Genomic DNA, 23422 nt, shown 5'->3' on the forward strand with positions numbered 1-23422 from the left:
TGGCCATGGATGTTTTACGATGGAGCTTACGATGAAAGGAATGATGAGTTTTTGGGTTTTCCATGGCTGCGCGAGAAGATTGGTGATGGTGGCTCAAGGAAAAGAAGACGTGAGACCATGGTGCTTGTTGAACGCTAAGGTCATGGCCATGGTAGAAACAGTGGCTGGCGGTGAAACTAGTGGTGGTCTAAAAGTGGACGAAGACTGACAACTAATGGGTGGAGAAGTTGAGTCCCTACCTTGGAGGTGATGGCACGAGGTTACTGGTGCGAGGTTAAACGTTGGTGGTGCAAGGCTGACGGTGGCAAAGGTGGTGGCCAGCGAAGATGGTAGGTGAAAATGGAAGGGGAAGGCAAGGGGAATTAGGGTTTCTGGTCAAAGAAGGTGATGATGTGAAAATATGTGATGATGTGCTAGCTTGTGATGATGTGGCAATTTGTGGTTTTTCATTATTGGCTAAGGTGGACATTATATCGTTAATGTTTTTAATGCCGTCAACAAAAAAGGACCAACTTGAACCATTTTTAAAAAACATGGACTACTTTGAACAACTCAAAAATAGGAGGACTACTTTGAACACAACTAACATAATTAGGGACCAAAATTGTTATTAAGCCTATAAAAAAATGTAATAATATATGAAAAAGGTAGGTGATGTCAAGGGTGATGTGGTGGATGATGGGGAAGGTGATGTGGAGAGTGAGGTGTGAGAAGAAAAATAGGGTGGTGAGAAAGTAAAAAAGTGTTGGATTATTTTGGGCCATTGGGATAAAGGTTAAAAAGTTAATTTAGGGGTGCAAACAGTAAAACAAATAGTATTTTTTACTTTTATTCTTTATTTATTTATTTATTTATTTATTTTTGTGATGAATTTTATCTATCCAGACAAAATTGGGTGTTGACACCTATTTATGGCAAAGATCCTAAAATTTCAAATTTAGGGTGACTTAGTTCCCCAATGTCGAGGATAAGGTAGATATAGAGGTGTTAAAAAAACTTTCTTGGTGACTAAGAAGCTAATATTACATATGTGTTCCCTATGCCAAGTAATCTCGTTGTTTGTTCCTGGTTAAGGAAATATATCCTAATCTTAATGTTTTAAACTTATCCTTGCTACTCATTTTGTTTTCTATACAGATATAATGGGAAAAGACTTTGATCTAAACCTAGTCTATACGAAAATATGAGCACTCGAACTTGGGGAAGGCCTCTTTGTTGATTTCTAGAGGTTTAAGAAAAGAAAGGTTAGTGGTGGCAGGGTGGATTGCTCAAAGACTCTGTCCCATACAGTAGTTGAGGTGAGTTACTCGAGGGCTCTGCTTAAAAGCTCGAGGAAAGTCTAAATGACGTTCACATATTAGGCAAGACCTTTGCTATTGTGAATATTGCACTAGTCCAAAAAAATATTATAGTGACTATTTATACTGATTATAACCCACAAAATATAAAAACTTGTGTAGTGACATAACTATAAATAAGATAACACCTTTTATACTAGTAATAGTTATAACATGTATAGAAAGTGGGCATCATGACATTTTTGTAACAAAGAAGAAAATTTTTTATACCGATTATAGTTATAATTAACAAGTATAGAAAGTAAACGCGGTGACATTTTTTTAGTAAAACGAAAACTTTTTATACTAATTCTAATTATAACTAGTAAAAAAAGGTGATGTGATGACATTTTTTGTAATAAACAAGAAAACTTTCTATAGTTGTTTAAAGTATAACTAATATAGAAAGTGATTTCCAATTCATCCCTTTCCATGGTTTTCTATTTTCATTCCAAAATAGAATAAACCCACAAATGAATCAAGACACTAGAAATCATATCTACCATGCTTGACCATCATTCGCCCTCGTTGTCGCTAGAACTATTTGAATCTAAAACTTTTTTTTTGGTTTTTATTATTTAGGTAACACATGTGGTGGTGCTCATGGCTGCTTGTGATTTCAGAGGAGACACAATTTGTGTAATGCCCCGATTGCTGAGATGTCAGGTTAATAAAAATCGGTAAAATTCAAAATTTATCATTGCGTGGAAACGTACTTAAAGAAAATCTTATCCAGTTACTTTATTTCAAGTAATAAAATAATGAAGAAAATACTCCAATTATATTGTTTTAACTTGTACAACAAATAGCTTTAAATGAATCTCAAGGTTATTTCCCATCTTCTCTCAAGTCAATCACGCCTTTGGAACATCTGTAACATTGTTTGGTCACGTATAACACACAAACACAATCATGTATGGGGTAAGCTACCGATAAAACAATGATAACAACAAGATACATACATACTAATTATATCAACCATAATCAAACACATAATAAGATACATACCTTCTTATTATACCAACCATAATCAAACACACAACAATATACATACATTCTGATTATATCAATCATAATCAAACACCTCATACATAGTAGTAGTAACAATAGGATTCCTAATCCTCTAACATAAACAATTCAATCATATTGTATTACTCGATCCTCCATCCCCGATCCTTGTACTTCGATCATTCATCCCCGATCCTTGAACTTCGATCATCGATCCTTGATCTCTAACCCTTGATGTCATCACTAACATCTCACACATAGACCCTTGGTCTATCCACTCATTAGCACCCATGCTAACTACTTACTATAACCATTATAGTAACACCACTACCAACATACCATAACCTCGAGCATCTCAAGTACCATGATCATCATCATAGATACACCATCATCATGATTATCCTAATCATAAACAACACTATGAGCATCACCGTACCATAATATCATAGTGGGAATAGTCCATCTCACTCTTGTACCCTACCTCACCAACTATAGCCGCTCCTATAGCCCACCTGTAGCCTCCTCTATAGGACATTTGTTGCCTCCCCTACAGATCATTTCCTTCCAATGCACACAAAGCAAAAGGAAGTAACTATCAGCAGATAAAAATAGGATTTACGAGGTATAACAAGTAGACTTATCCTCCACTTTCATGCTCATCAATCACATACTCAAGTACATCCCAACACTCACTCATTCTTGACTCTCAACCACAAGTCAAATTGACCCTAAACATAACCACTAACTTAATCTTTGATTATCATCATGCTCCACAACTCCTCAGGCTTGGTTCACATCCATTTTTCATCAACTTTGCCATTTTTTACCCAAATGCATTGTGATAATCGGTTATCACTTAATATCAGCCTAATCCAACAGTGAAAGACTTCACAACAACGAAAACACTAGTGTAGGTTTTATGTTATGCGGGAATGACTTCTTCTCTTCATTTCTCTCTCACTTGGTTTTTCCCTCTCTTCAAATGACTCTAATATGCTCTACTGATCTGACCCATCTCCACTAAAACAAAGTGAGACCTAATGGTCCACATTATTTGGCCTATTCTCCACATAGGAAGAGAACCCAATAACCCAACACTTACAACATATATTTACATGAAAACTCCCAAGCATCATAATTTTGTTCTCCCTTAGTATCAAACCCTATGTTGGGATAACCCAACAAAACATACATATTACATTCAAAGGGAAAACCCATCACAAAAATTACATAAACCCTATGCCCATGCATACACAAACTCTTACCCAATAATAACCACACATAATCATAATCATAATTATGTACATATGCATCAAAACTAGAATGAAACAATCAAGATAATCAATAATTCATGGCATACAACAACAAACAAAAAAAGTTAAGCTTCCCCATACCTTGGCCAATCATAAGGCTTTGTCTACAACCCTAAAACACCATCAATCTTCCTTTACACTAAGAGTTTCCTGTCACTATCTCTCTTTTTCTCCCAGAACGTCAATCTCCTTTCTTCCTCTGTTTTCTCTCTATGATTTAGAGTTTTTAGGGTTTCTAAACACAAAATCACCAATTTCTCTATATCTTCGTATTTATGAATCCACCCAACTCTATCTCTATTATTTTCTCACTTACATTAATACTTTTTATTCTAATTTATTATAATGAATCTATCAATAATATATATATTATTATTATCTAGCCATAAATATCTAATTATATATAATAATATCTCAATATATCATTTAAAATATCTACAATATCTAATATTATTATCTCTTTTAAATATATAAGCGCACCAAAATTATTCTCCTATTTTCCCCGGATCTTACATTCGCCACATCTGAAAAGAATTTTCGTCCCCGAAAATTGCTTCATAAACTCCCCTAAAATTACATAAACTTTTAAGCACCTAATTTTCATAATACAATAACAACAATAATTTTTGAACAGATCAAAAGAACATCACAACAAACTACTTAATATATTTTACATCATACACAACAAAACCATAATTTATGCACAACTATAAATAGCAAGAAAACTCTATGTATATTCTCATCATGCAAACAATAAGCTACAAAGATTCACCATAAAACTAAATCAATTCTAAGACAATTTACATATAGATCCTCAAATAAATATGCCTACTTAACAACCATCTATAATTTATAAAAAAAAAATATTCATCGACATGACATCAAGTACAAGTTTTAGCACCTAATTACAAATTGATCATGCTTACATTATTCATCCAAACAATATTTCAAACATCCATTTGTAACCCAAGACACACTATCATGCTCCAACTTTTTAAATCATATTCAATAGAAAAAATACATCATTCTTAACTTCCATAACTCATACTAGCATGAATCACCCATAATGCATAATGAATCTAGTACAACCATCAATATCAACTCATCATACTCACTAACACAATCTTTCATCCAAAGTATTATAATTTCACAAAGAACACACTATTCAAATACATTGTAGTCATTTACTAATATGTAGCAAAGAAACTAATCCAATTATAATTATTTACAACATAAAGTGCATCAAAGAAAACAACATAACCATCACATCATTTGGTTAACACTTTTTCACTACTTGGGGACATCACAAAAAACCATACAATAACCTAGAATCTTCCAACACATCAACAGTGACGCATATCCATATGTACCTTTTTTAAAAATAACACAACAACCAAACGTATAACCTAACATTTTGTAAAACATCATGTACTGTTCTCACATCATAACAAACACTGTTTATAATATGGTAGCTTCAGGCTAGTACCCAAACTAATGCACTCACGCACATTAATGATCAAAACCATACATTTTATACTATTAGCTTCACATGAACCCATCTGAACTAAATGAACTTACTCTACAACAACAATGCACCCAAAAGAAAACACCCCTTGCAAACCCTATATTCATAGGTTTTCTCCTTATGCAATCCTATTTGCAGTTCTAAATCGTTACTACCCAAACCATCCATGAGTATAATCAAAGCAACATATCCCAAGAACCACACCTACACCAGTAGAGAACTCTACCCCTCATGCATGAATTACACCACTAAAAACCACATCGTTTAAACCAAATAACGTGATCTAGGAAATACACAACATCTACAATCATAACCATAGAGATTTAACTCTCCTTACAACATCATCATAAATTGATCAATGTATTCAAAATAATACCAAAATAAACACCAAATCATCAATATAACATTTATATCATAGTAGTTAAGTCCTTATTACAATTCCATCACACCAAACAACATCAATTCATAATAAGACTATAACAATCATATTCAACCCATCAATTCTGCACCATCTGTCAATTTAAGTCAACTCGTGCATATCCAACCACCATCTGGACAAACTCTTCAACTCCATCAACAAAAGTTTCCTTCAAATCTCTCCTTCCACTATAACAATAGTCATACATCCACCCACGATGGTTGGGAACTTCGGCCATGTTTTGTACACCTTGTACCTAGTAGGGGAACTTGGGTAAAACAAAAATGAAAGTAAAATCAAATAGTCATACTATGTAAAGAACAACACCCTTTAATAGCGAACTTAGGATGATAAACTAAGGTAAATTTTATTCTACACAAGACAATTAAATTCAAAAAACAATATAGAAGGTCAAAAAAGGAAACTAAGGTTTTGAAGCAAGTTAAAACCAAGCAAACAAAGACTATTCAGCAAGTTAAAACCAAAGACTGTGAATCATACATACCAATTAATTTTAATCTACCATCAAATTGGTGTCTTGAGAACGTAATTCAATAACACCCGTCAAAATATCAGCCAATTAAAATGAAACAACAAATTGATGCATCCAGTTCAAATAAACACATTGCAAAAATTATATTTGGACCTAGACATCGACTCAATCTTACCCCTCCCTCCTCTTCCACTCAGATTCGGCGTGTTCTTTTAAGGGGTCCACTATGTTATAGCCGATTACCTCTATGCTTACTCCCAAACCTAAGGAGGATGTTGCATTTGATGACTGACGCTTGACTACCTGCCTTATTGCCATTATTAGATCCCCACATACCTTTTGCAATGGATGACTACTTCACACTTCAGAAGCAATGCACCTCTCTCACAATCACGAAAACAACAAAGCTCTTAAATAACTTGGTGACGAAATATGGTCAACCTCACCTCCTATTTATAATGTGATGGTGACAGTTCATGTTCTGACCTAATAGGTCAAACCCATCATAAAACAACCCACAAAACATCTCATTGAATGCAATCCTTCGGTTTCCAAACTATTCCTTCCCCTCCAAGGAATTCTCAAACCTTCAAAACGTTTCCAACATCCATTACTTTGGTTTTCACACTATACCTACTCCTATCAGTCACATCCCCTCATATTTGACCGCCCATCATTCAAACTTTTTCGTCGCTACGCTTCTCGAGGCTAGGGGGCTATTATACGCATAGGGTTGTCGCCAAAGATAACAAATTTTCTTTGCAAAATCTCACACTCCGACTATCAAGCACTGACACCTTACCTCAATCGGATACTAACACTTTTTGCATGCCTTCAAGACATGAAAAGACTAGGGAGTTGGTGTATTGTATGTGGTTGAAGACCCCTCGGTCCTACCAATTACAACCTTTAAACAAGTTACATAAGACACTAATAGGATACCGTTTACCGGGTACCTAGTAACATATAACTTATAATTAGTACAACTGACAAGATAACCACTAGATACTCTCCAAAGGATGGTTTACCCACCGAATACCAACGATTGTACTATTGAAGGGGTAAGTTCAATGTTCATTAGTCGGTACTGAATATCGGGTATCAAATACTATGTTTCCCATATCAAAACCTGCATCCATCATTTGATAATCACGTTCTTCGCTGGGTCAGGATACTGCCTACTAGTACCTACTTTTGCTTGTCGGAGACATTCTCACAATTGGATGACATAGTATAAATACAACCCGTAGCCTTATTTTTCAATCAAATATTCCTAATGCATATTGGTCTTATGCTATGACTCATGCTATATATCTCATAAATAGGCTTCCTTCTCATCTTTTAAATGGAAAAACCCCTCATGATATAATGTATGGTACACCTCCCACTTATCTCAATTTAGAAACTTTTGGATGTTTATGTTTTGCTTCTACACTTGAGATCAACAGAGGTAAATTTGATTCTAGAGCTTCCATGAAAGGACAAAACATATAGATCTGGATTGTCATGTTGTACGTGAAAAGATTAAGGCAAATCTCTTGTGCCTTCTCCCCATTCGCTCAGATGAACAATTAACCGACATTTTCACTAAGTTTTCTCATCGAGTTAGGTTTCGATCCATCGTTCCTAAGCTCAGATTAGTGAGCATACACCATCCCGCTTGAGAGGAGGCTATTGGGACCGTTAGAATCAGTTAGAGTTTTAATGTTTTCCCTTTTTCCCTCTACCAGGTAAACCCTATATATATGGGGTTTCATATTTTTCATCAGTACTGTAAGAAATCAACACACAGAGCATACAATAAAACATAGATCTAGAGTTTACTCACCTGTTTTGCTTCAATTTCGTTCTCTTCTCGTTTTTCCCTTTCTGCCATGGAGAACCCTATCTGTTGCCTCCTTTCTTTGAAAATCTCCACCTTTTCCAAAATATGAGTTCTGATATCTCTAATTCAAAATAAACTTTTCAACCAACTTTTAAAATTCCCCAGAGTTCAATTTATTTCCTGTTGGATAAAACGAGCAAACACAGGATATACAGACACAGGTAATGCAGAGAAAATTAGGGCTCTTTTCTCGTTAATGCGAGTGTACATGTATCAGTACAGAAAACAATGAATGGAACAAAACTAATTGTCTAAAAGCATAAACCAAATACTTTGATTATTTACAACATTTTTAATCTAGACATTTTACCCATATATGATATTGCTTATGCTGAACAAGATCCAGAGCTAGAAAGGAAAAACAAGTATGGTTGAGGTCGACGAAAGTTATCAGGGTCAAATATGGTCGAATACAGTTGAGGCTAAACAAGAATGAGAGTTGAAGAGGTAAAATAAGGTGAAGACATGTTAAAGACACGATTGAGGGTAGTTGAGGCTAAGCAAGGTTGAGAACCGTCAAGACAAGCTCAAAAGCCAATGAGGTCAAACAAGATCAAGAGATGAGAGGTCAAACAAGATCAAGATGTGTTGAGGTCTAACATGACCAAGAATTATTAAGGCCTAATAGAAGACACTCTGACACTCAAGTTAGTTGAATGTGACACATAATAGTTATGATGTTTGTAATGATGAATGTAAATCATTGACTTCAATGATTGTACTATTTATAAAATAATTATGATGTTTGTAGGCTCCACCTCTATGGGCTTGGGTGGACCTAATAACCCATTTATCTCATAAGCCAGTTGTTCGATCTATATTTTGCTAAGTTATAAAATAGTTGAACCGATTGACTTATGCCTAAGTAGTGGTGGTCATTTAAGTCGCCTTATATCCAGGTAGAAGCAGTCAATCGTTGTTTTTATAAGATCGATTTGTGATCGGATAGAAACATTCAAATATGTAGACTTGTAATCGAGTAAAAGTAATCATATAGGACGACCTGTGTTCAAACATAAGCATTTAAAGGTAGGACGGCTTGTGTTCGGATAGAAAAATTTAAAGATGTTTTTTTTAACAAATGATATATATAAAATATGAATTTTATAGGAAAATGTTTTAAATGATAAAATGATTTTTTTTAAAACAAGACACAATATTTTATAATAATTTAAAAATAAAAAAAAACATTTAATTTTAGAATAAATAAATTTTTAATTTTCAAGATCGAAGAAAACGATATTTCAAATTTATAGAAAAAAAACATAGTATCTCATTAGTGCCCATAGAGATGCTCTACCCATTAATTTACTGTGCACGATGCTAACAGATGGAAATGGAAAAAGATTCCGTATTTCAGAGTACCAGTAGAATAGACTGTTCATAAGTTTTCTATTGGTTCTCTTGATAACTCATCTTTATAGTAAAATCTAACTAATTATTTTTAATAAAGTATACTTTCCCAACTTATGTCATTTCATTTCAAAATTGGAACGTGAAATCTTCTTCTCTAAGCAACAATATCAGTAGTACAATTTTTCTCTAACTTCATGTTTTTTTCAGAAGGATTTGATTGTGCTGAGGTAGTCATTAGTCAACAAACTATAATCTCCGCCACATTGTTTTGTCGTGTAGAACATCATCACTCTTCATTCAGCGGCTAGATTTCACAGGAAAAAAAAACAAAATGCAACCTTCTCTCTCTTTTGCACGTGTCTCTGTTTCTGGTTGATCCAAATTCAGGAACCTGATAATAGGGACTTCCCAGCTCATCTCTCATCATCACCACTGCCGCAAATGGAGCTACTACACCAAGAGCAACAACCCGTTTCGCTTTCCCTTTCCTTTTCCCTTTCTGTTGTCTCTGATGCTTCTGCTCCTTCCTCTTCATCGGAACAGTCCAGTCCAGCAGATGCAGTAATCTTCTTTGGTCTCAGTTTGGCTCTGGGGATTGCTTGTAGGCACCTCTTGCGTGGGACTAGAGTTCCTTACACCGTTGCCTTGCTCATAATTGGCATTATACTTGGATCTATAGGTCCTACCCTTCGCTTTTTTATCATCGTTTTTTACTGTTGATGTTGTTGTTGTTATAATAGTTTACTTTCTAGAATGAACCACTTAATCTTGGATTTCTTTGGCTGGGTTTGGTGTGATTACGGTTAAAGAGCAAAGAAAAAGACAGAACTTTTAGTGTCCAATGGCTTCATCTGAGGGTGTTGACTTTCTATAGAGGGCGATAACTCACTGCAGAAAAATTGGGACACACCCTTTGAACTTGTCCTTTTCCTGTTTTAGTCAAACACTGAATAGAATTTAAACGAATCGGGTAGGATGTTGAAAAATGTTCATTTTTAATCTTTAGATCCCAATCATAGACTTGTAAGAACATCGGGCCGAGATGGTATTGTTCACCATGTTTGGAGAAGAAAAAGAGAGTACCTGCAAGCAAAGGAAGTGAATGGGAAATAAACTGCTAATAGTTGAACTTTTACTTTTTCTTGATTCTATATACATTACTTATTTAATTCTGATTTGATCTTTTTGAGCTTCTTATTTGAAGCTCCAACTGAGGACATGTAGACATTTAAACATATGCAGAAAATCATGGGAATTCAATATAGATCAGACAAGATCTTTTCATGGAATTCTTTTGTAAATTACTGACTCATATTGTTGTAACTAGTTATATTCAATCATAACCATCTAATCTAAGGTACAAAACTTAGAAACGTCACCTAGCTCACCAGGTTTGATGACATTCTAAAAGAGACTTGAAAGACTTAGAAAATGTTGTCAAAATTTTTTCTTTAGGTTTATATTTAGTAGAAAGTATTAAACTTATTCTATGTTGATTATCATTTCTTTTTATAATTTTGGTCCGTTCTTTGCCTCATCAGAGGTTACCTGTTTCTCTGAAAACTTTCCTGCTATATTGGAAAATGTTGCATTTCTCAATTCAAATCCTGGCTATGGAAATTATTCCTAAGAAAATGGTCCTTTCCGAGGTTTCTTAGAGATGGAAAACTATTTTCTGCCAGTCTATATGACTGCTGAAAGATAGGCCTTCTTCACTGTTTAACTTTTTCCCTTTGAACAGTATTCTTAACTGTTGTTTTCATTTAAGCTTACTCCTTTTTGGCATTCTCGTATAATATATATTTTTTATTTTATTTAATGTTAATAACTTGGCTGATTAATGGTGCATCTCTAAACAGAATATGGTACTCATCATCGGCTGGGAAAGATTGGAGATGGAATTCGTCTTTGTAAGTTAGTTATGTTTTTATTCTAGTCAGTTTGAAACTTGTGTGCTTAGCATTAAAAAGAAAAGGCTTTTCAATGTACAGCCTTGGAGCATTTGAGTATACTGGAATTTTAGAATATTTCCAATTTAATAAGCTTCATTCTTCAGCTTCTTGTTTAAAAATAATTGAAGTAATTGATATTTTTTATATGCAGGGTCAGAGATTGATCCAGACCTTCTGTTAGCTGTTTTTCTTCCTGCTCTCCTGTTTGAAAGCTCATTCTTAATGGAAGTTCACCAAATTAAGGTTTCTTTTCTTGGATTCTTCTGAGTACAATTTTGTAGTGGTTTATAAGTGATGGTTTCTCTCTGTCATGATAATTTCCTATATTATATATGTAAGAAAACTGAGATATAAATATTCTAAGAAAAGGTATATAAACTAAAGAAGATGATGAACTTAAAAGCTGAGCAAGAAACTAACTATTTCTAATTCAATTACTCTGAAAACTTTAATGCACAAAATGAGACCAAATAACTATTTCATAATTATCACGATGGAAGATGAAAAAATTAAATCCACGAGGTTAGACATAGCTAGCATTAAATGCTGCTAAACAGGGAGCAGACTAGATATTATTTTTGTAATAATATAAGTCAATTGCTAAATGTTACCAACACAAGATGCACTTTGGGCTGAATGCAGAGGTGTCTTGCACAAATGATCATACTAGCTGGTCCTGGTGTTGCGCTTTCAACTGTTTGTCTTGGAGTTGTCATGAAGGTATGTGAGCTCATGTGTTTAGATTTCATCATTTCTCTTATATAATTATAGATCATTTGACATGATACAGCTTACTTTTCCATACAACTGGGGTTGGAAAACATCACTGTTGCTTGGGGGACTTCTGAGTGCAACAGATCCTGTTGCTGTTGTGGCTTTATTGAAAGATCTTGGTGCCAGCAAAAAACTAAGCACCATAATTGAAGGGGAATCCTTGATGAATGATGGGTATTTTTAGTACTCTTTGCACTGCTTTAACTAACATCTACTCTTCAAATGAATTTGTGTTTTTCCAAGTGAGTCTATATTGTAAGAAGTGACAGATGGTTTTTAAATGTATGTTTCTTTTTGTATTTGCATTTGCCAAAAGCTTAATCTTCATTCTTGTCCAGGACGGCTATTGTAGTTTATACTCTTTTCTATCGGATGGTTCTTGGAGAGACCTTCAATTGGGCTGCTATAATCAAATTTCTAGCACAAGTTTCACTTGGAGCGTAGGTTTTCACCTACTTTTTTGTTGCACTAATGTCAAAAGATATCTTCACTCATTTGACTGTTTGCTCGGTCCAGTGTAGGGATGGGTCTTGCTTTTGGGATTGCATCTGTTTTGTGGCTAGGGTTTATTTTTAATGATACAGTGATTGAAATTGCTCTAACATTTGCTGTTAGCTACATTGCTTATTTCACTGTAAGTACCCTTTAAAAAATCTGGATTCATCTTTTATTCTTGGATGTATTGGTGTTATCTTAAGTTACTTCAATCTTGTGCATGAAGAAATTAATGATCAAAATCTATTACAGGCCCAGGAGGGTTCAGGTGTCTCAGGTGTTTTGACGGTGATGTCTTTGGGAATGTAAGTTGACCTTTAGTATGCAATGACTAATATCTCTTTTTTGAAACCTGATTATTGAAATCTTTCTACAGGTTTTATGCTGCATTTGCAAGGACAGCTTTTAAGGGTGAAAGTCAACAAAGCTTACATCACTTTTGGTAGGCCTTTCACTTTCCTCGTGAGTAGAAATTAAATTCATCTATAAGAGTTTTTTTTCTTCTAATTTTCTGTGTACACTTTTTGTGAACAAGAATTTTCTGTGTACCTTTGATACAAAAGCAATGAAAACAAATTATTTGTGAAGTATATTAATTTTCTAAACACTATCACTCAACTTTAGATTTTGTGAAGTTTTCTTTAGCATTACCGCTACTTTGAACTTTTATTACTTTGCCAAACTGATTTTTTATATCATTAAAAAAAGACATAAAGATAGACAAAAGTTCAAGATAGTCTTTCATTAAATAAATCCAAGTACATCTATAATACTCATCAATAAAACTAATAATATCTAGAACCAAAAGTTGAGACACAGCTTGACCCAAAAATATTATAATGGATGATCAAAAAAGCAGTTACATCAAGATTCAAAATGTCTAGGAAAAGAAGACCGAACGTGTTTTCCTTGTTAACATGATTCACATTTTAAAGTTTGAAGTCTACGAAGTTCAAGAACCATCTCTTTAATTTTAACAAGTGAGAATGATCTAAGCATTCATGTAAAACTTTAGGAGATGGGGATGCAAAACAAGACACAAATGAGCTTGTGTCAAAGTAGTATAAGCCTCTAGATTCATGTCCTTCTCCAATTAGTCAACTTTTACCACATTCCTGTATAAAAAAAAAAAAGAGTTGGCATCAAAGGTTATTGAACAATTCAATGGTTTTGGTTGATTGACTTAAATAAAAGAGATTGAAAGGACATACATGAACACAGAGAACATGTTTTGAGTTTAAAGAAGGATAAAGGAAAGCTAGACCAAATTTTTGGGAAGCTACTTTAGATTCATTGGCTAGGGTTATGAATGAGGCTTTTTAGGAAAGGAGAGAGAAGAAAACAAAGAGGTATTACCATAAATATGATAAGAAGCACTTCAATTATCCATGGACTTTGATTCTTCACTGATTGTGAAATGAAAGCTCTTGACAAATTCGGAATTGTAGATGATTGTGCTAGGCAGTTGGATTTGCACCACAAATATTCTTGACATTCCTCATAAAAAACAATTTTGGTTCAACAACCTCAAATTTGGAGACATTGGTTGTTTTTTCAGGGAAACCATGGGGTAGTAGCAATTTTCTTGGATATGACCCATTTTTTTACAATACATTGAGGATAACCTTTTCCACCACATCCTTCTCTACCATTTGTTATTAGCCTCTTCATCAATTTGATATTAAAAATGTTTTCCTGCATGGTGATCTAGAAGAAGAGGTCTTTATAAAGCAATCTCTTAGGTTTGTTGCTTAAGGGGAGTCTAATATGCTTTGCGACATTCTCTATGGTTTCGAGCAATCTCCACATGCTTAGTTTAGAAGGTTCAAGTACATTGTTCAAACCTTTGGGTTAAAACACAAGACAAACCATTTTTTTCTATTGTTGTACAATGTGTACTTAATAGTGTATGTTGATGTTATGGTCATTGCAAGAAATGATGTTGCTAGAATCTCTCTGGTTAAAGAAACAACTATGCATAAGTTTTAGTCCAAAGATTTTGGAAGTCTCAAATATTTTTTATGGGCATTGAAATAGCCTAATCAGAAGAAGGTGTTGTAATTTCTCAAAGGAAATTTTCTCTAGTCTTCCTAGAAGAGACATGTGTGATTGATTGTAAACTAGTGGATAGTTCTATTAATTCAAGTTGGCAATTAATGCCAGAATATGGAAAAGCTTGCTTTGATACCAACTTGGGATAATACAAAAAAAGGAGAAAATGTATTAGAAAGCTTGATTTCCCTTTCTTAGGTCCTTATATTATGATGACATTTTTAGTTCAAATACAATTGATGAGAGAGAAGAGAAAAGAATAAGAAAGGTCATATCTAGAGTAGACAACAACTTTTCCATAAAGCCTATTTAAGACCTATTCTAACAATCTTGAACATGAACTTTGCAATACTTGATATCTATGACTTGTTTGGTATCATTCAAATAGTGGGTGACTTGTTAGGCCTAACAAAAACTGCTAAGATAGACTTTGATACTATCTTAGATTTTTAGAGTCTAACTCAACTCCATAAAATGAGCTTGTGAGATGAGGGTTATGCGGAAGGTATCCAGAATTCACTAGATAGATGAATAAATAATTACTCAGAAGAACTTAATTAGAAAATCACAATTGTTATACCTAAGTGATAAAAACAAAAGAACTTCAACATACAATGCTCCAGGTCTTTCGAGAGGACCGATCTCTCCCTAATTTTCCTTTTACAACCCACTAAAAAACTACTTACTATCATCTAACATAAAGAAAATATAAAAGATAATTACACACACAACTGCAGGAGGTTATAACTACCTACTAGGAAGTTATAACTACCTGCCTCCTCTATTTCTTCTCACATAAACTTGGCCACTAAACCTATCAATACCCCTTCCATGAAGTTTCACCTTGTCCTCAAGGTGAAAAGAAGTAAACTCTTTGCTGATGGTAGCTGCTGTTTCCCAACTATTTTCAAAAGAGAGATGTTGCCACTGGACTAAAACCTCCAAGTCACCATCCTTATTGAATCGGGTATCCAAAAGAGCTTGCGGATAAACATCAAGGATTAATTCCTCTGTTAGGGCAGATGGGAGGGCCTGAATAGGAGTTGTTGGGTGGATTGCGCGCTTGAGGAGAGACACATGGAAGACTGGATGGATTTTGGAGTGAGCAAGAAGTTCTAACTTGTAAGCAACTACCCCTATACATTCTAGCACCTTGTAGGGGCCATAGAACCTTGGACTTAATTTTTCATTTGGTCGTCTGGCCAAGGACTTTAATCTATAAGGCTGCAATTTAAGATAAACCCCATCGCCAATTTGAAACTCCACATCCCTCCTATGCTTATTAGCTTGAACCCGATTCTACTGTTGTGCTTTGCATAGATTTGCCCGTAACTCCTGTAAGAGTGCATCACGTTCCTGTTGGAGTTGATTAACACTTTGAACTTTAGATGGAATAGTATTGCCGTTGAAAATTAGCGGAGGGTCACAGCCATAGAGAGCTTTGAAAGGGTTCATTTTTGTAGAGGCACTATAATTAGTATTAAACCAGAATTCAGCCCAGGACAACCACTATGGCCATTTTCTGGGTTGAGACCCTGTCATACACCTTAGATAAATCTCCAAACAACGATTAACAACCTCTGTTTGGCCGTCTGATTGGGGATGGTAGGCTGTGCTAAACTTCAGCTTGGTGCCAGCCTGTCTAAATAATTCACGCCAAAAAGTGCTTAGAAAAAGCTTGTCACGGTCAGAAACTATTGTGGAAGGGAACCCATGTAGTTTTACCACTTCTTTGATGAATAAGTTAGCCACTTGAACTGCTGTAAAAGGATGAGCAAGTGCCAAAAAGTGGGCATATTTGGTAAGCCGATCTACCACAACCAAGATAGTATCCATGCCCTGTACCTTGGGTAGACCCCCAATAAAGTCCATAGAAATATCTGACCAGACCTGTGTAGGAATGGGTAGTGGTTGTAACGGACCTGCAGGGGCCAATGTCTCTGTTTTATTGCATTGACATACTGCACACTGCATCACAAACTCCTCGATATCTCGCTTCATCCCTTCCCAGTACAATACCCCTGCTACCCTTTTAAAAGTCCTAAAATACCCACTGTGGCCTCCTATAGGAGACTCATGCAGCTCCTTGATGATACTAGGAATGCAAGAAAAGTTCCTAGGTAACACCAATGTCCCATGGTAGAACAACCTTCCTTTCTTCAACTCATACCCCTCACGAGCTTTTGGATTTAACAATAATTCTTGGATGAGAGCAACCAACTTAGGATCATGTTGGACTTCAGCTTCCCAAGTCTCCCATTCATCCGTTTGAAACAAAGATACAACCATAAAATATTGTCTCCTGGACAAAGCATCAGCCACATGATTCTCCTTGCCAGGGCAGAAACGTATCTCAAAATCATAGCCAATTAGCTTGGGAGCCCACTTAAATTGTTGTTCTGTTAGTAAGCGCTGGTCAGTGAGAAATTTCAAGATCTTTTGGTCTGTAACGATAACAAAATGACTGCCCATGAGATAATGTTTCCATTTCTGAACTGCTTGGACTATAGCCATCAACTCCCGCTCATAAACTGATTTTTGCTGACCCCTGTGAGACAAGGTTTGAGAAAGGCCGACCCTCCTGCAATAAAACAACCCACAATCCTTTGCTAGAAGCATTTGTTTCCAAGGTGAAAGATTTGGAAAAATCTGGAACAACCAATACTGGAAATTTAGGAACAGCACCCTTTAATGCGTCAAATGTCCGTTGGGCCTCATACGTCCAGCAAAATCCATCCTTAGTTAATAACTGTGTGAGAGGTTTGGCAACTTGACAAACCCTTTTGCAAATCTTCTATAATATCCGGTTAACCCCAAAACTCCCCTCAAAGCCTTGGCATTTTTTGGAACTGGCCAATTGGTCATAGCTTCCACTTTAGTTGGATCTGCAGCCACACCATCCTTGGAAACAATGTGACCCAAATACTCCAATTGTAGTTGGCCAAATATACACTTCTTACGATTAAGTTTTAAATGATGACACTGCAACAACTTTAAAACCTCTTGTAGATGAGTCACATGAGTAGCCATAGTAGGGCTATAAACCAGTATGTCATAAAAAAAAACAAGGACAAACTTCCTTAAAAATGGTTTAAGAATCTGATTCATTAAAGCCTGAAAAGTGGCTGGAGCATTAGTAAGCCAAAAGGCATAACCAAAAACTCATAATGGCCTTCATGGGTGCGAAAAGCAGTCTTTTCAATGTCCTCCTCTTTCATGAGAATTTGATGATAACCAGATTTTAAATCCAATTTTGAAAATGTGGTTGCACCAGCCAACTCATCCAACAATTCCTCTAGGACAAGAATAGGAAATTTGTTGGGAATAGTGATCTTATTGAGAGCCCGATAGTGTACACAAAACCGCCACCCTCCATCTTTCTTCTTGACCAATATGATGGGGCTTGAATAAGGACTGATGCTTGGTTTGATGATTCTCGCCTGCAACATTTCGTTAACTAAGTGTTCAATCTCATTCTTTTGTTGATGAGAGTATTTGTAGGGCCTAAGATTAGGAATAGATACTCCCTCATGAAGATGTATAGCATGATCATAAGGGCGACTGGGAGGAAGGCCAACTGGATCTTGAAAAAGGTCATTATGGGACTCCAAAATGGGAAGAAGTTGTACAGGAACAGTACTACCATTCTCTTCCTTCTCTTGGTCCCATTTAATTACATAACATGAGCCATTGTTCTTAAAATCACGCACCAGCTTTTTCAAAGAAGATTCTGATTAGGAAAGAGTGGGATCACCCACAAGGATGTGCTCGTCGTTCCCCTTACCAATTGTTAATCGTAAATTACCAAAATCAGCCCTTACCTCACCTAGAGAAGCCAACCATTCTAAGCCCAAGATAACATCTGCACCCCCCAATGTGAAAACAAAAAAATTCTTGTTGAATTTTCAGGCCCTGGACTTCTAGAATAAAACCATGACACTTCCCCTGACAATGCACCTTATGTCCATCACCCACCTCTACCACAAATGGAAGAGTGGGTTCTTGATGTAACCCACATCTGGCAATCAGATCTGGTGAAATAAAATTGTGTGAGGCTCTACAATCCAGCAAAACCACTACTTTCTCATGCCCAATCGTCCCCCAAAGTTTCCAGGAGTTCCTGGTTGTAAGTCCCGCCATGGTACATTGAGATAGTTGTAAAATCTGACCTATCTCTTTTGTCCCTTCCTCTTGAGTATCAATAGGAGGTTGAAGGGTATATAGTCCAGATAAGTCCTCCTCAGACATAAGCAACATGTGCAATTGTTTATTTCGACAAATATGACTTGGACCAAACTTCTTATCACACCTAAAACATAAGCCCTTCTTAATCTTATCCTGTATTTCCTCTTGAGACAATTTTCGAAAAGGCGCTCGATTTGACTAATTGACACTACGAAACATTCCTCCAGAAGCGCTGCTGTCCCCCCGACCTCTGCTGGAATTATTATAGCCTAGTGAACTGCCCCCATCCTTTGAATAACTGCGAGTCATTGAAATAGGTTTGGAGACATTGTTATTGCGTTGAACATTGAAAGGGCCACCTTTTGAGATGATTCGAACCTTTTCCTCAACCATTTGAGCCTTCATCATTAACTCTGGAAGAGTGCTAGGTTCATACAACTTAACTTCAGCCTTGATTTCCTCTTTCAACCCATTCAAAAAAATGCCAACCAAATAATCTTGATGAATTCCCTTCAAAAACCCAGCATATTGTTCAAATTGCTCTATATACTCCTCCACCAACCCCGATTGCCGCAAGCCAACCAGAATTTCAAAAGGATTCTGAAGCATCGTGGGTTGAAAACGGCGGACAACTGCCACCCTGAATGCTTCCCACGTAGGATTTGGATTGCAAGTTTCCACCACTGAAACCAATTTAAGACCCTCCCTTCCAAAGCAACTATGACCGCCTGCATGCGTTCCTCCTCACTGACTTCCTTCAATCGAAAATAATGTTCAAGACGGTGAGTCCAACCATACGCCTCCTCCCCTGCAAAAACTGGAATGTCCAGTTTCCTCCATTTTGAGGAAGACAAATGATGACTTGTCTCTTCTTCCCAACGTGACCCTTGACCAACATTCACCACTGAAGCAGTTTCACCCTTTGTAGCACTACAAGACAGCGATTCAACCACGGCTGTTAAGCCTCTAATCATGTCCTCCAAACGCTAGAAGCGCTCATGAGACTGATTTTCCTGTCTCTCCTTATCTTGGATTAATTCCTGCAGCATCTTGTCCACAACATCTAATCTAGATTCCATTCTTGTATTCACCATACTCCCCACACGCCCTCACAGTACCAAGAAAGAGGCTCTTGATACCAATTTGATAGGTATCCAGAATTCACTAGATAGATGAATAAATAATTACTCAAAAGAACTTAATTAGAAAATCACAACTGTTATACCCAAGTGATAAAAACAGAAGAACTTCAACATACAATGCTCCAGGTCTTTCGAGAGGACCGGTCTCTCCCTAATTTTCCTTTTACAACCCACTAAAAAACTACTTACTATCATCTAACATAAAGAAAATATAAAAGATAATGACACACACAACTGTAGGAGGTTATAACTACCTACTAGGAAGTTATAACTACCTGCCTCCTCTATTTCTTCTCACATAAACTTGGCCACTAAACCTATCATTATGTTCCACTTATATAATGCTAGTCGATGTGGAATCTCCATAGTATGAAATGTCGAGACTACACGAACAATTTCTCAGCCCCACAGCCCCACAATCCATCTGCTTGAACAAATTATTATTAATACACTTTTGGGGATCTGACATGCGGAGAGATAGTCTGGATCTACTTTTTGATGTAGATTTTCTGTCCTCTTCAATAATAAATTAGTGTTCTGTTTAATTAAGTAGATTTCCTGTCCTCTTTTATGTATTGATTTTTTGTCCGTCTTAGTAATCTATATCTATAGACACAAGAAAATAAAATTCTAACTTGAAGCTAAAACAGTTAATTACTATATGCCTGCTGGAGCAGCAAGGTCCCACCTAATATTGTCATATGATATCCTCTTATTTTCTCTATTTATAGTTTGTAGCCAAATGTAATTTTGTTTTAATCCTTTTATTTATTTTGTCCAGGGAAATGATTGCTTATATAGCTAATACCTTAATTTTCATTTTGAGGTAAGGGCTTGGTTGGAATCTTAAATTATAATCAATTGATATAACTTGTGAAACAGGATTTTAATGGTGTTGGATTGAAAAGATAGAAAATATGTTTTTTTCTGGTTTAACAATGTAGGACATTCTTACTGGTATATCACTTCCCTTAATATTTTCATTTCATCTCTTTTTGTAGTGGAGTTGTCATAGCTGAAGGAATACTTGGTGACAACAATGTTTTCTATCATGGTAGTATTACTTGAAGAATCAACTCATATATTCTCATATTGGGAAAATGTGTACCATGATGAAGTATATTGAATGCAAATACATGAAAATCGTGTTAAATAAATGGGAGTTTAATAACAATCTTGGGTGAATGTGCTGATGAATCTGTATTTCATAGTTTTTATGTACTCTGAGTTAGTGGGGGCGTTTGGCAAGTCCATAGATAGACTATAATTTCTTTAAATTGTTACCTTTAAATCATATATCTAAGCACTATGTTTTGCATTGCTCTTGCTATCATCTTAATGTTGTTGTTATGCCAAGAAGAGTGACTACAAATTATTGGGTCTGTTTCAGGAACATCATGGACCCACCTCTTGCTTCTCTATGTTTATGTACAAGTGTCTCGATGCATTGTTGTTGGAGTATTGTTTCCCTTTCTTAAATATTTTGGATATGGTTTGGATTGGAAAGAAGCTATTATTCTCATCTGGTCAGGATTGCGAGGGGCAGTTGCCTTGGCACTTTCATTATCAGTTAAGGCAAGTATTCTTTGACTAATAATGCATATTTAGAGAGCTCCTTATTATCTGTACTTATGATTGTTTACAAGTGAGCTAGGTTCTTTTTGGATTTTTTTTTTCCGGTGAAATGAAGAACTTACTTTAAGGGAAGTTAAAAAGAGAGAGGGAAATAGGTAAAGTTCTTTAACAAAGCAAAAGTGCACATGGAACAATTATAAAAACGGAGTTGATTATGGAATAGGAATAATAACAGTGCATGAATAGCAATATTGAGATATATTCCTCATCCCAAAACATTAAGATTTGTAGAAGAAGAAATGCATACTTGCTACTAGAAATTGTAAAAATTAGTAGTTGTTCTTGTGCCTGACAATAGACCGGGTTATTATGGTGTGCTAATCAGCAATTCATTACTGTTATTCCTATTTAGTGTCATTGTTTAAATGACAAAATGTTGAAAACCAATATAGTTGGTGTAGCTTGAGGGGGAGTGTCAAAATATATTTTACAAAAATTTAGATATTATTTCCATGTATTTAATTTGTTATATTTTTTGTATCCTAATATTATTACTAGTATAACAATCCCACAATTCAAGGGTTTACAGGCTGTACTTACTCGTTTGCAGGCTGTTTTACCTGTTTCCTGTAGCAAATCAGTGATATATTTTTGTTGGATATGAAGATTCCTTTCTTGGAATGGACTACTTCAATCCTCAGAAAATATTTTAGCTTACCTAAAGTCTTGATTTCGAATTCCTTAGCAAGGCATTGGCTCAACCTATGTTTTTCCTTTTTACCATTCCTAGTAATAATGATATCATCCACATAGACCAATAGTATTGTTACTCCCCCTGAATCAGAATGTTTGATGAATAAAGTATGGTCCCCTTGGCTTTGTTTGTATTTAAGACCTATCATAACATTTGTAAATCTCCCAAACCATGCTCTAGGTGACTGTTTCAACCCGTATAATGCCTTTTTTAGTTTGCAAGCTATGTTGGCCTTAATCTGTCCCCTATACCGAGGTGGTATCTCCATGTATATTTCTTCTTCAAGATCCCTATTAGGAATTCATTTTTTATATCAAATTGTTGCAGTTCCCAATCGTAGTTTGCTGCCAATGACAAAACTACTCGAATCGTGTTCATTTTACAACTGGTGCAAAAGTCTCTAAATAATCCACTCCATATGTTTGGGTGAACCCATTGGCCACCAACCTTGCCTTATACCTCTCAATATTTCCATCGGCCTTGTACTTCATAGTATAAACCCACTTGCACCCAACAACCCTTTTTCCAAGGGGTAGGGTGACTAGCTACCAAGTATTGTTTTTCTCGAATGCCTTCATCTTCAAGTCTATGGCTTGTTTCCATTTTTTTGTCAATTAATGCCTTAGATACAGAAGTTGTAGTTGTGGTTTTATGGGTAGGTGAGAATTTTTCAAAGGATAAATAATTTGTCAAGGGGTAGCTATGTTGTTTGGTGCATGTTCTGGTTCCTTTTCTAAGAGTAATTAGGAGGTTTAAATTATGATCTACCTATTCAACTGGTTTTTCAGAAGGAAATTCATCACAAGCAATAGAGTTAGAATTTATAGGATCAAAAGGAATTACCTTGGGTAATGTTGTAGGGTTGGTTTCTTGAACACGAGTAGATCGTGGAATGGCCTTTCCTTTTAGTGTGTACACCAGATTTTTCCCAAACTTTGTACTACCATTTGGTTTAGTTGTTGGTCCTGCAGATTGAGGAATTTGATTCACCTCCACTTGTTCCTTTCTTATTCTTTTAAACACTTTATGGCCTCATCAAACTTCATGTGCCTACACACCTCAACAAAATGAGATGCTATTCTTATTGCATTTTATCTTATTAATCACCCGCTTTTAATTCATGGTGAGGTTCCTCAACAATTTTGGTGTAATGTTATT

The 23422-nt window shown here is 35.7% G+C and overlaps 1 protein-coding gene and 1 pseudogene across 5 annotated transcripts in view; one reads left to right on the plus strand and one right to left on the minus strand.

Moving 5' to 3' along the window:
- Nucleotides 1–9324: 9324 nt before the first annotated feature.
- SOS1 (sodium proton exchanger, putative (NHX7) (SOS1)) overlaps nt 9325–23422 on the plus strand; it is a 36582-nt gene continuing 22484 nt past the window's right edge. For 2 of the 5 annotated variants that reach the window (XM_088103988.1, XM_088103989.1), the window contains exons 1-12: nt 9331–10014; nt 11195–11245; nt 11439–11530; nt 11930–12007; nt 12078–12235; nt 12400–12501; nt 12578–12695; nt 12809–12861; nt 12933–12998; nt 20717–20761; nt 20937–20989; nt 21326–21510. In XM_088103988.1, coding sequence (XP_087960114.1) covers nt 9777–10014; nt 11195–11245; nt 11439–11530; nt 11930–12007; nt 12078–12235; nt 12400–12501; nt 12578–12695; nt 12809–12861; nt 12933–12998; nt 20717–20761; nt 20937–20989; nt 21326–21510 — 1239 coding nt within the window. In that variant the 5' untranslated portion in view covers nt 9331–9776. Of the gene's footprint in view, nt 10015–11194; nt 11246–11438; nt 11531–11929; nt 12008–12058; nt 12236–12399; nt 12502–12577; nt 12696–12808; nt 12862–12932; nt 12999–20716; nt 20762–20936; nt 20990–21325; nt 21511–23422 lie in introns of those variants that run through there. The other 3 variants (XM_088103986.1, XM_047299949.2, XM_088103987.1) reach the window with 3 other exon arrangements.
- LOC148205966 (uncharacterized) lies at nt 18992–20222 on the minus strand (annotated as a pseudogene).

Source organism: Vigna umbellata, chromosome 1 (genome assembly GCF_029865625.1).
Source record: "Vigna umbellata cultivar VRB3 chromosome 1, Vumbellata_1.0, whole genome shotgun sequence".
In the NCBI taxonomy this organism is placed as follows: domain Eukaryota; kingdom Viridiplantae; phylum Streptophyta; class Magnoliopsida; order Fabales; family Fabaceae; genus Vigna; species Vigna umbellata.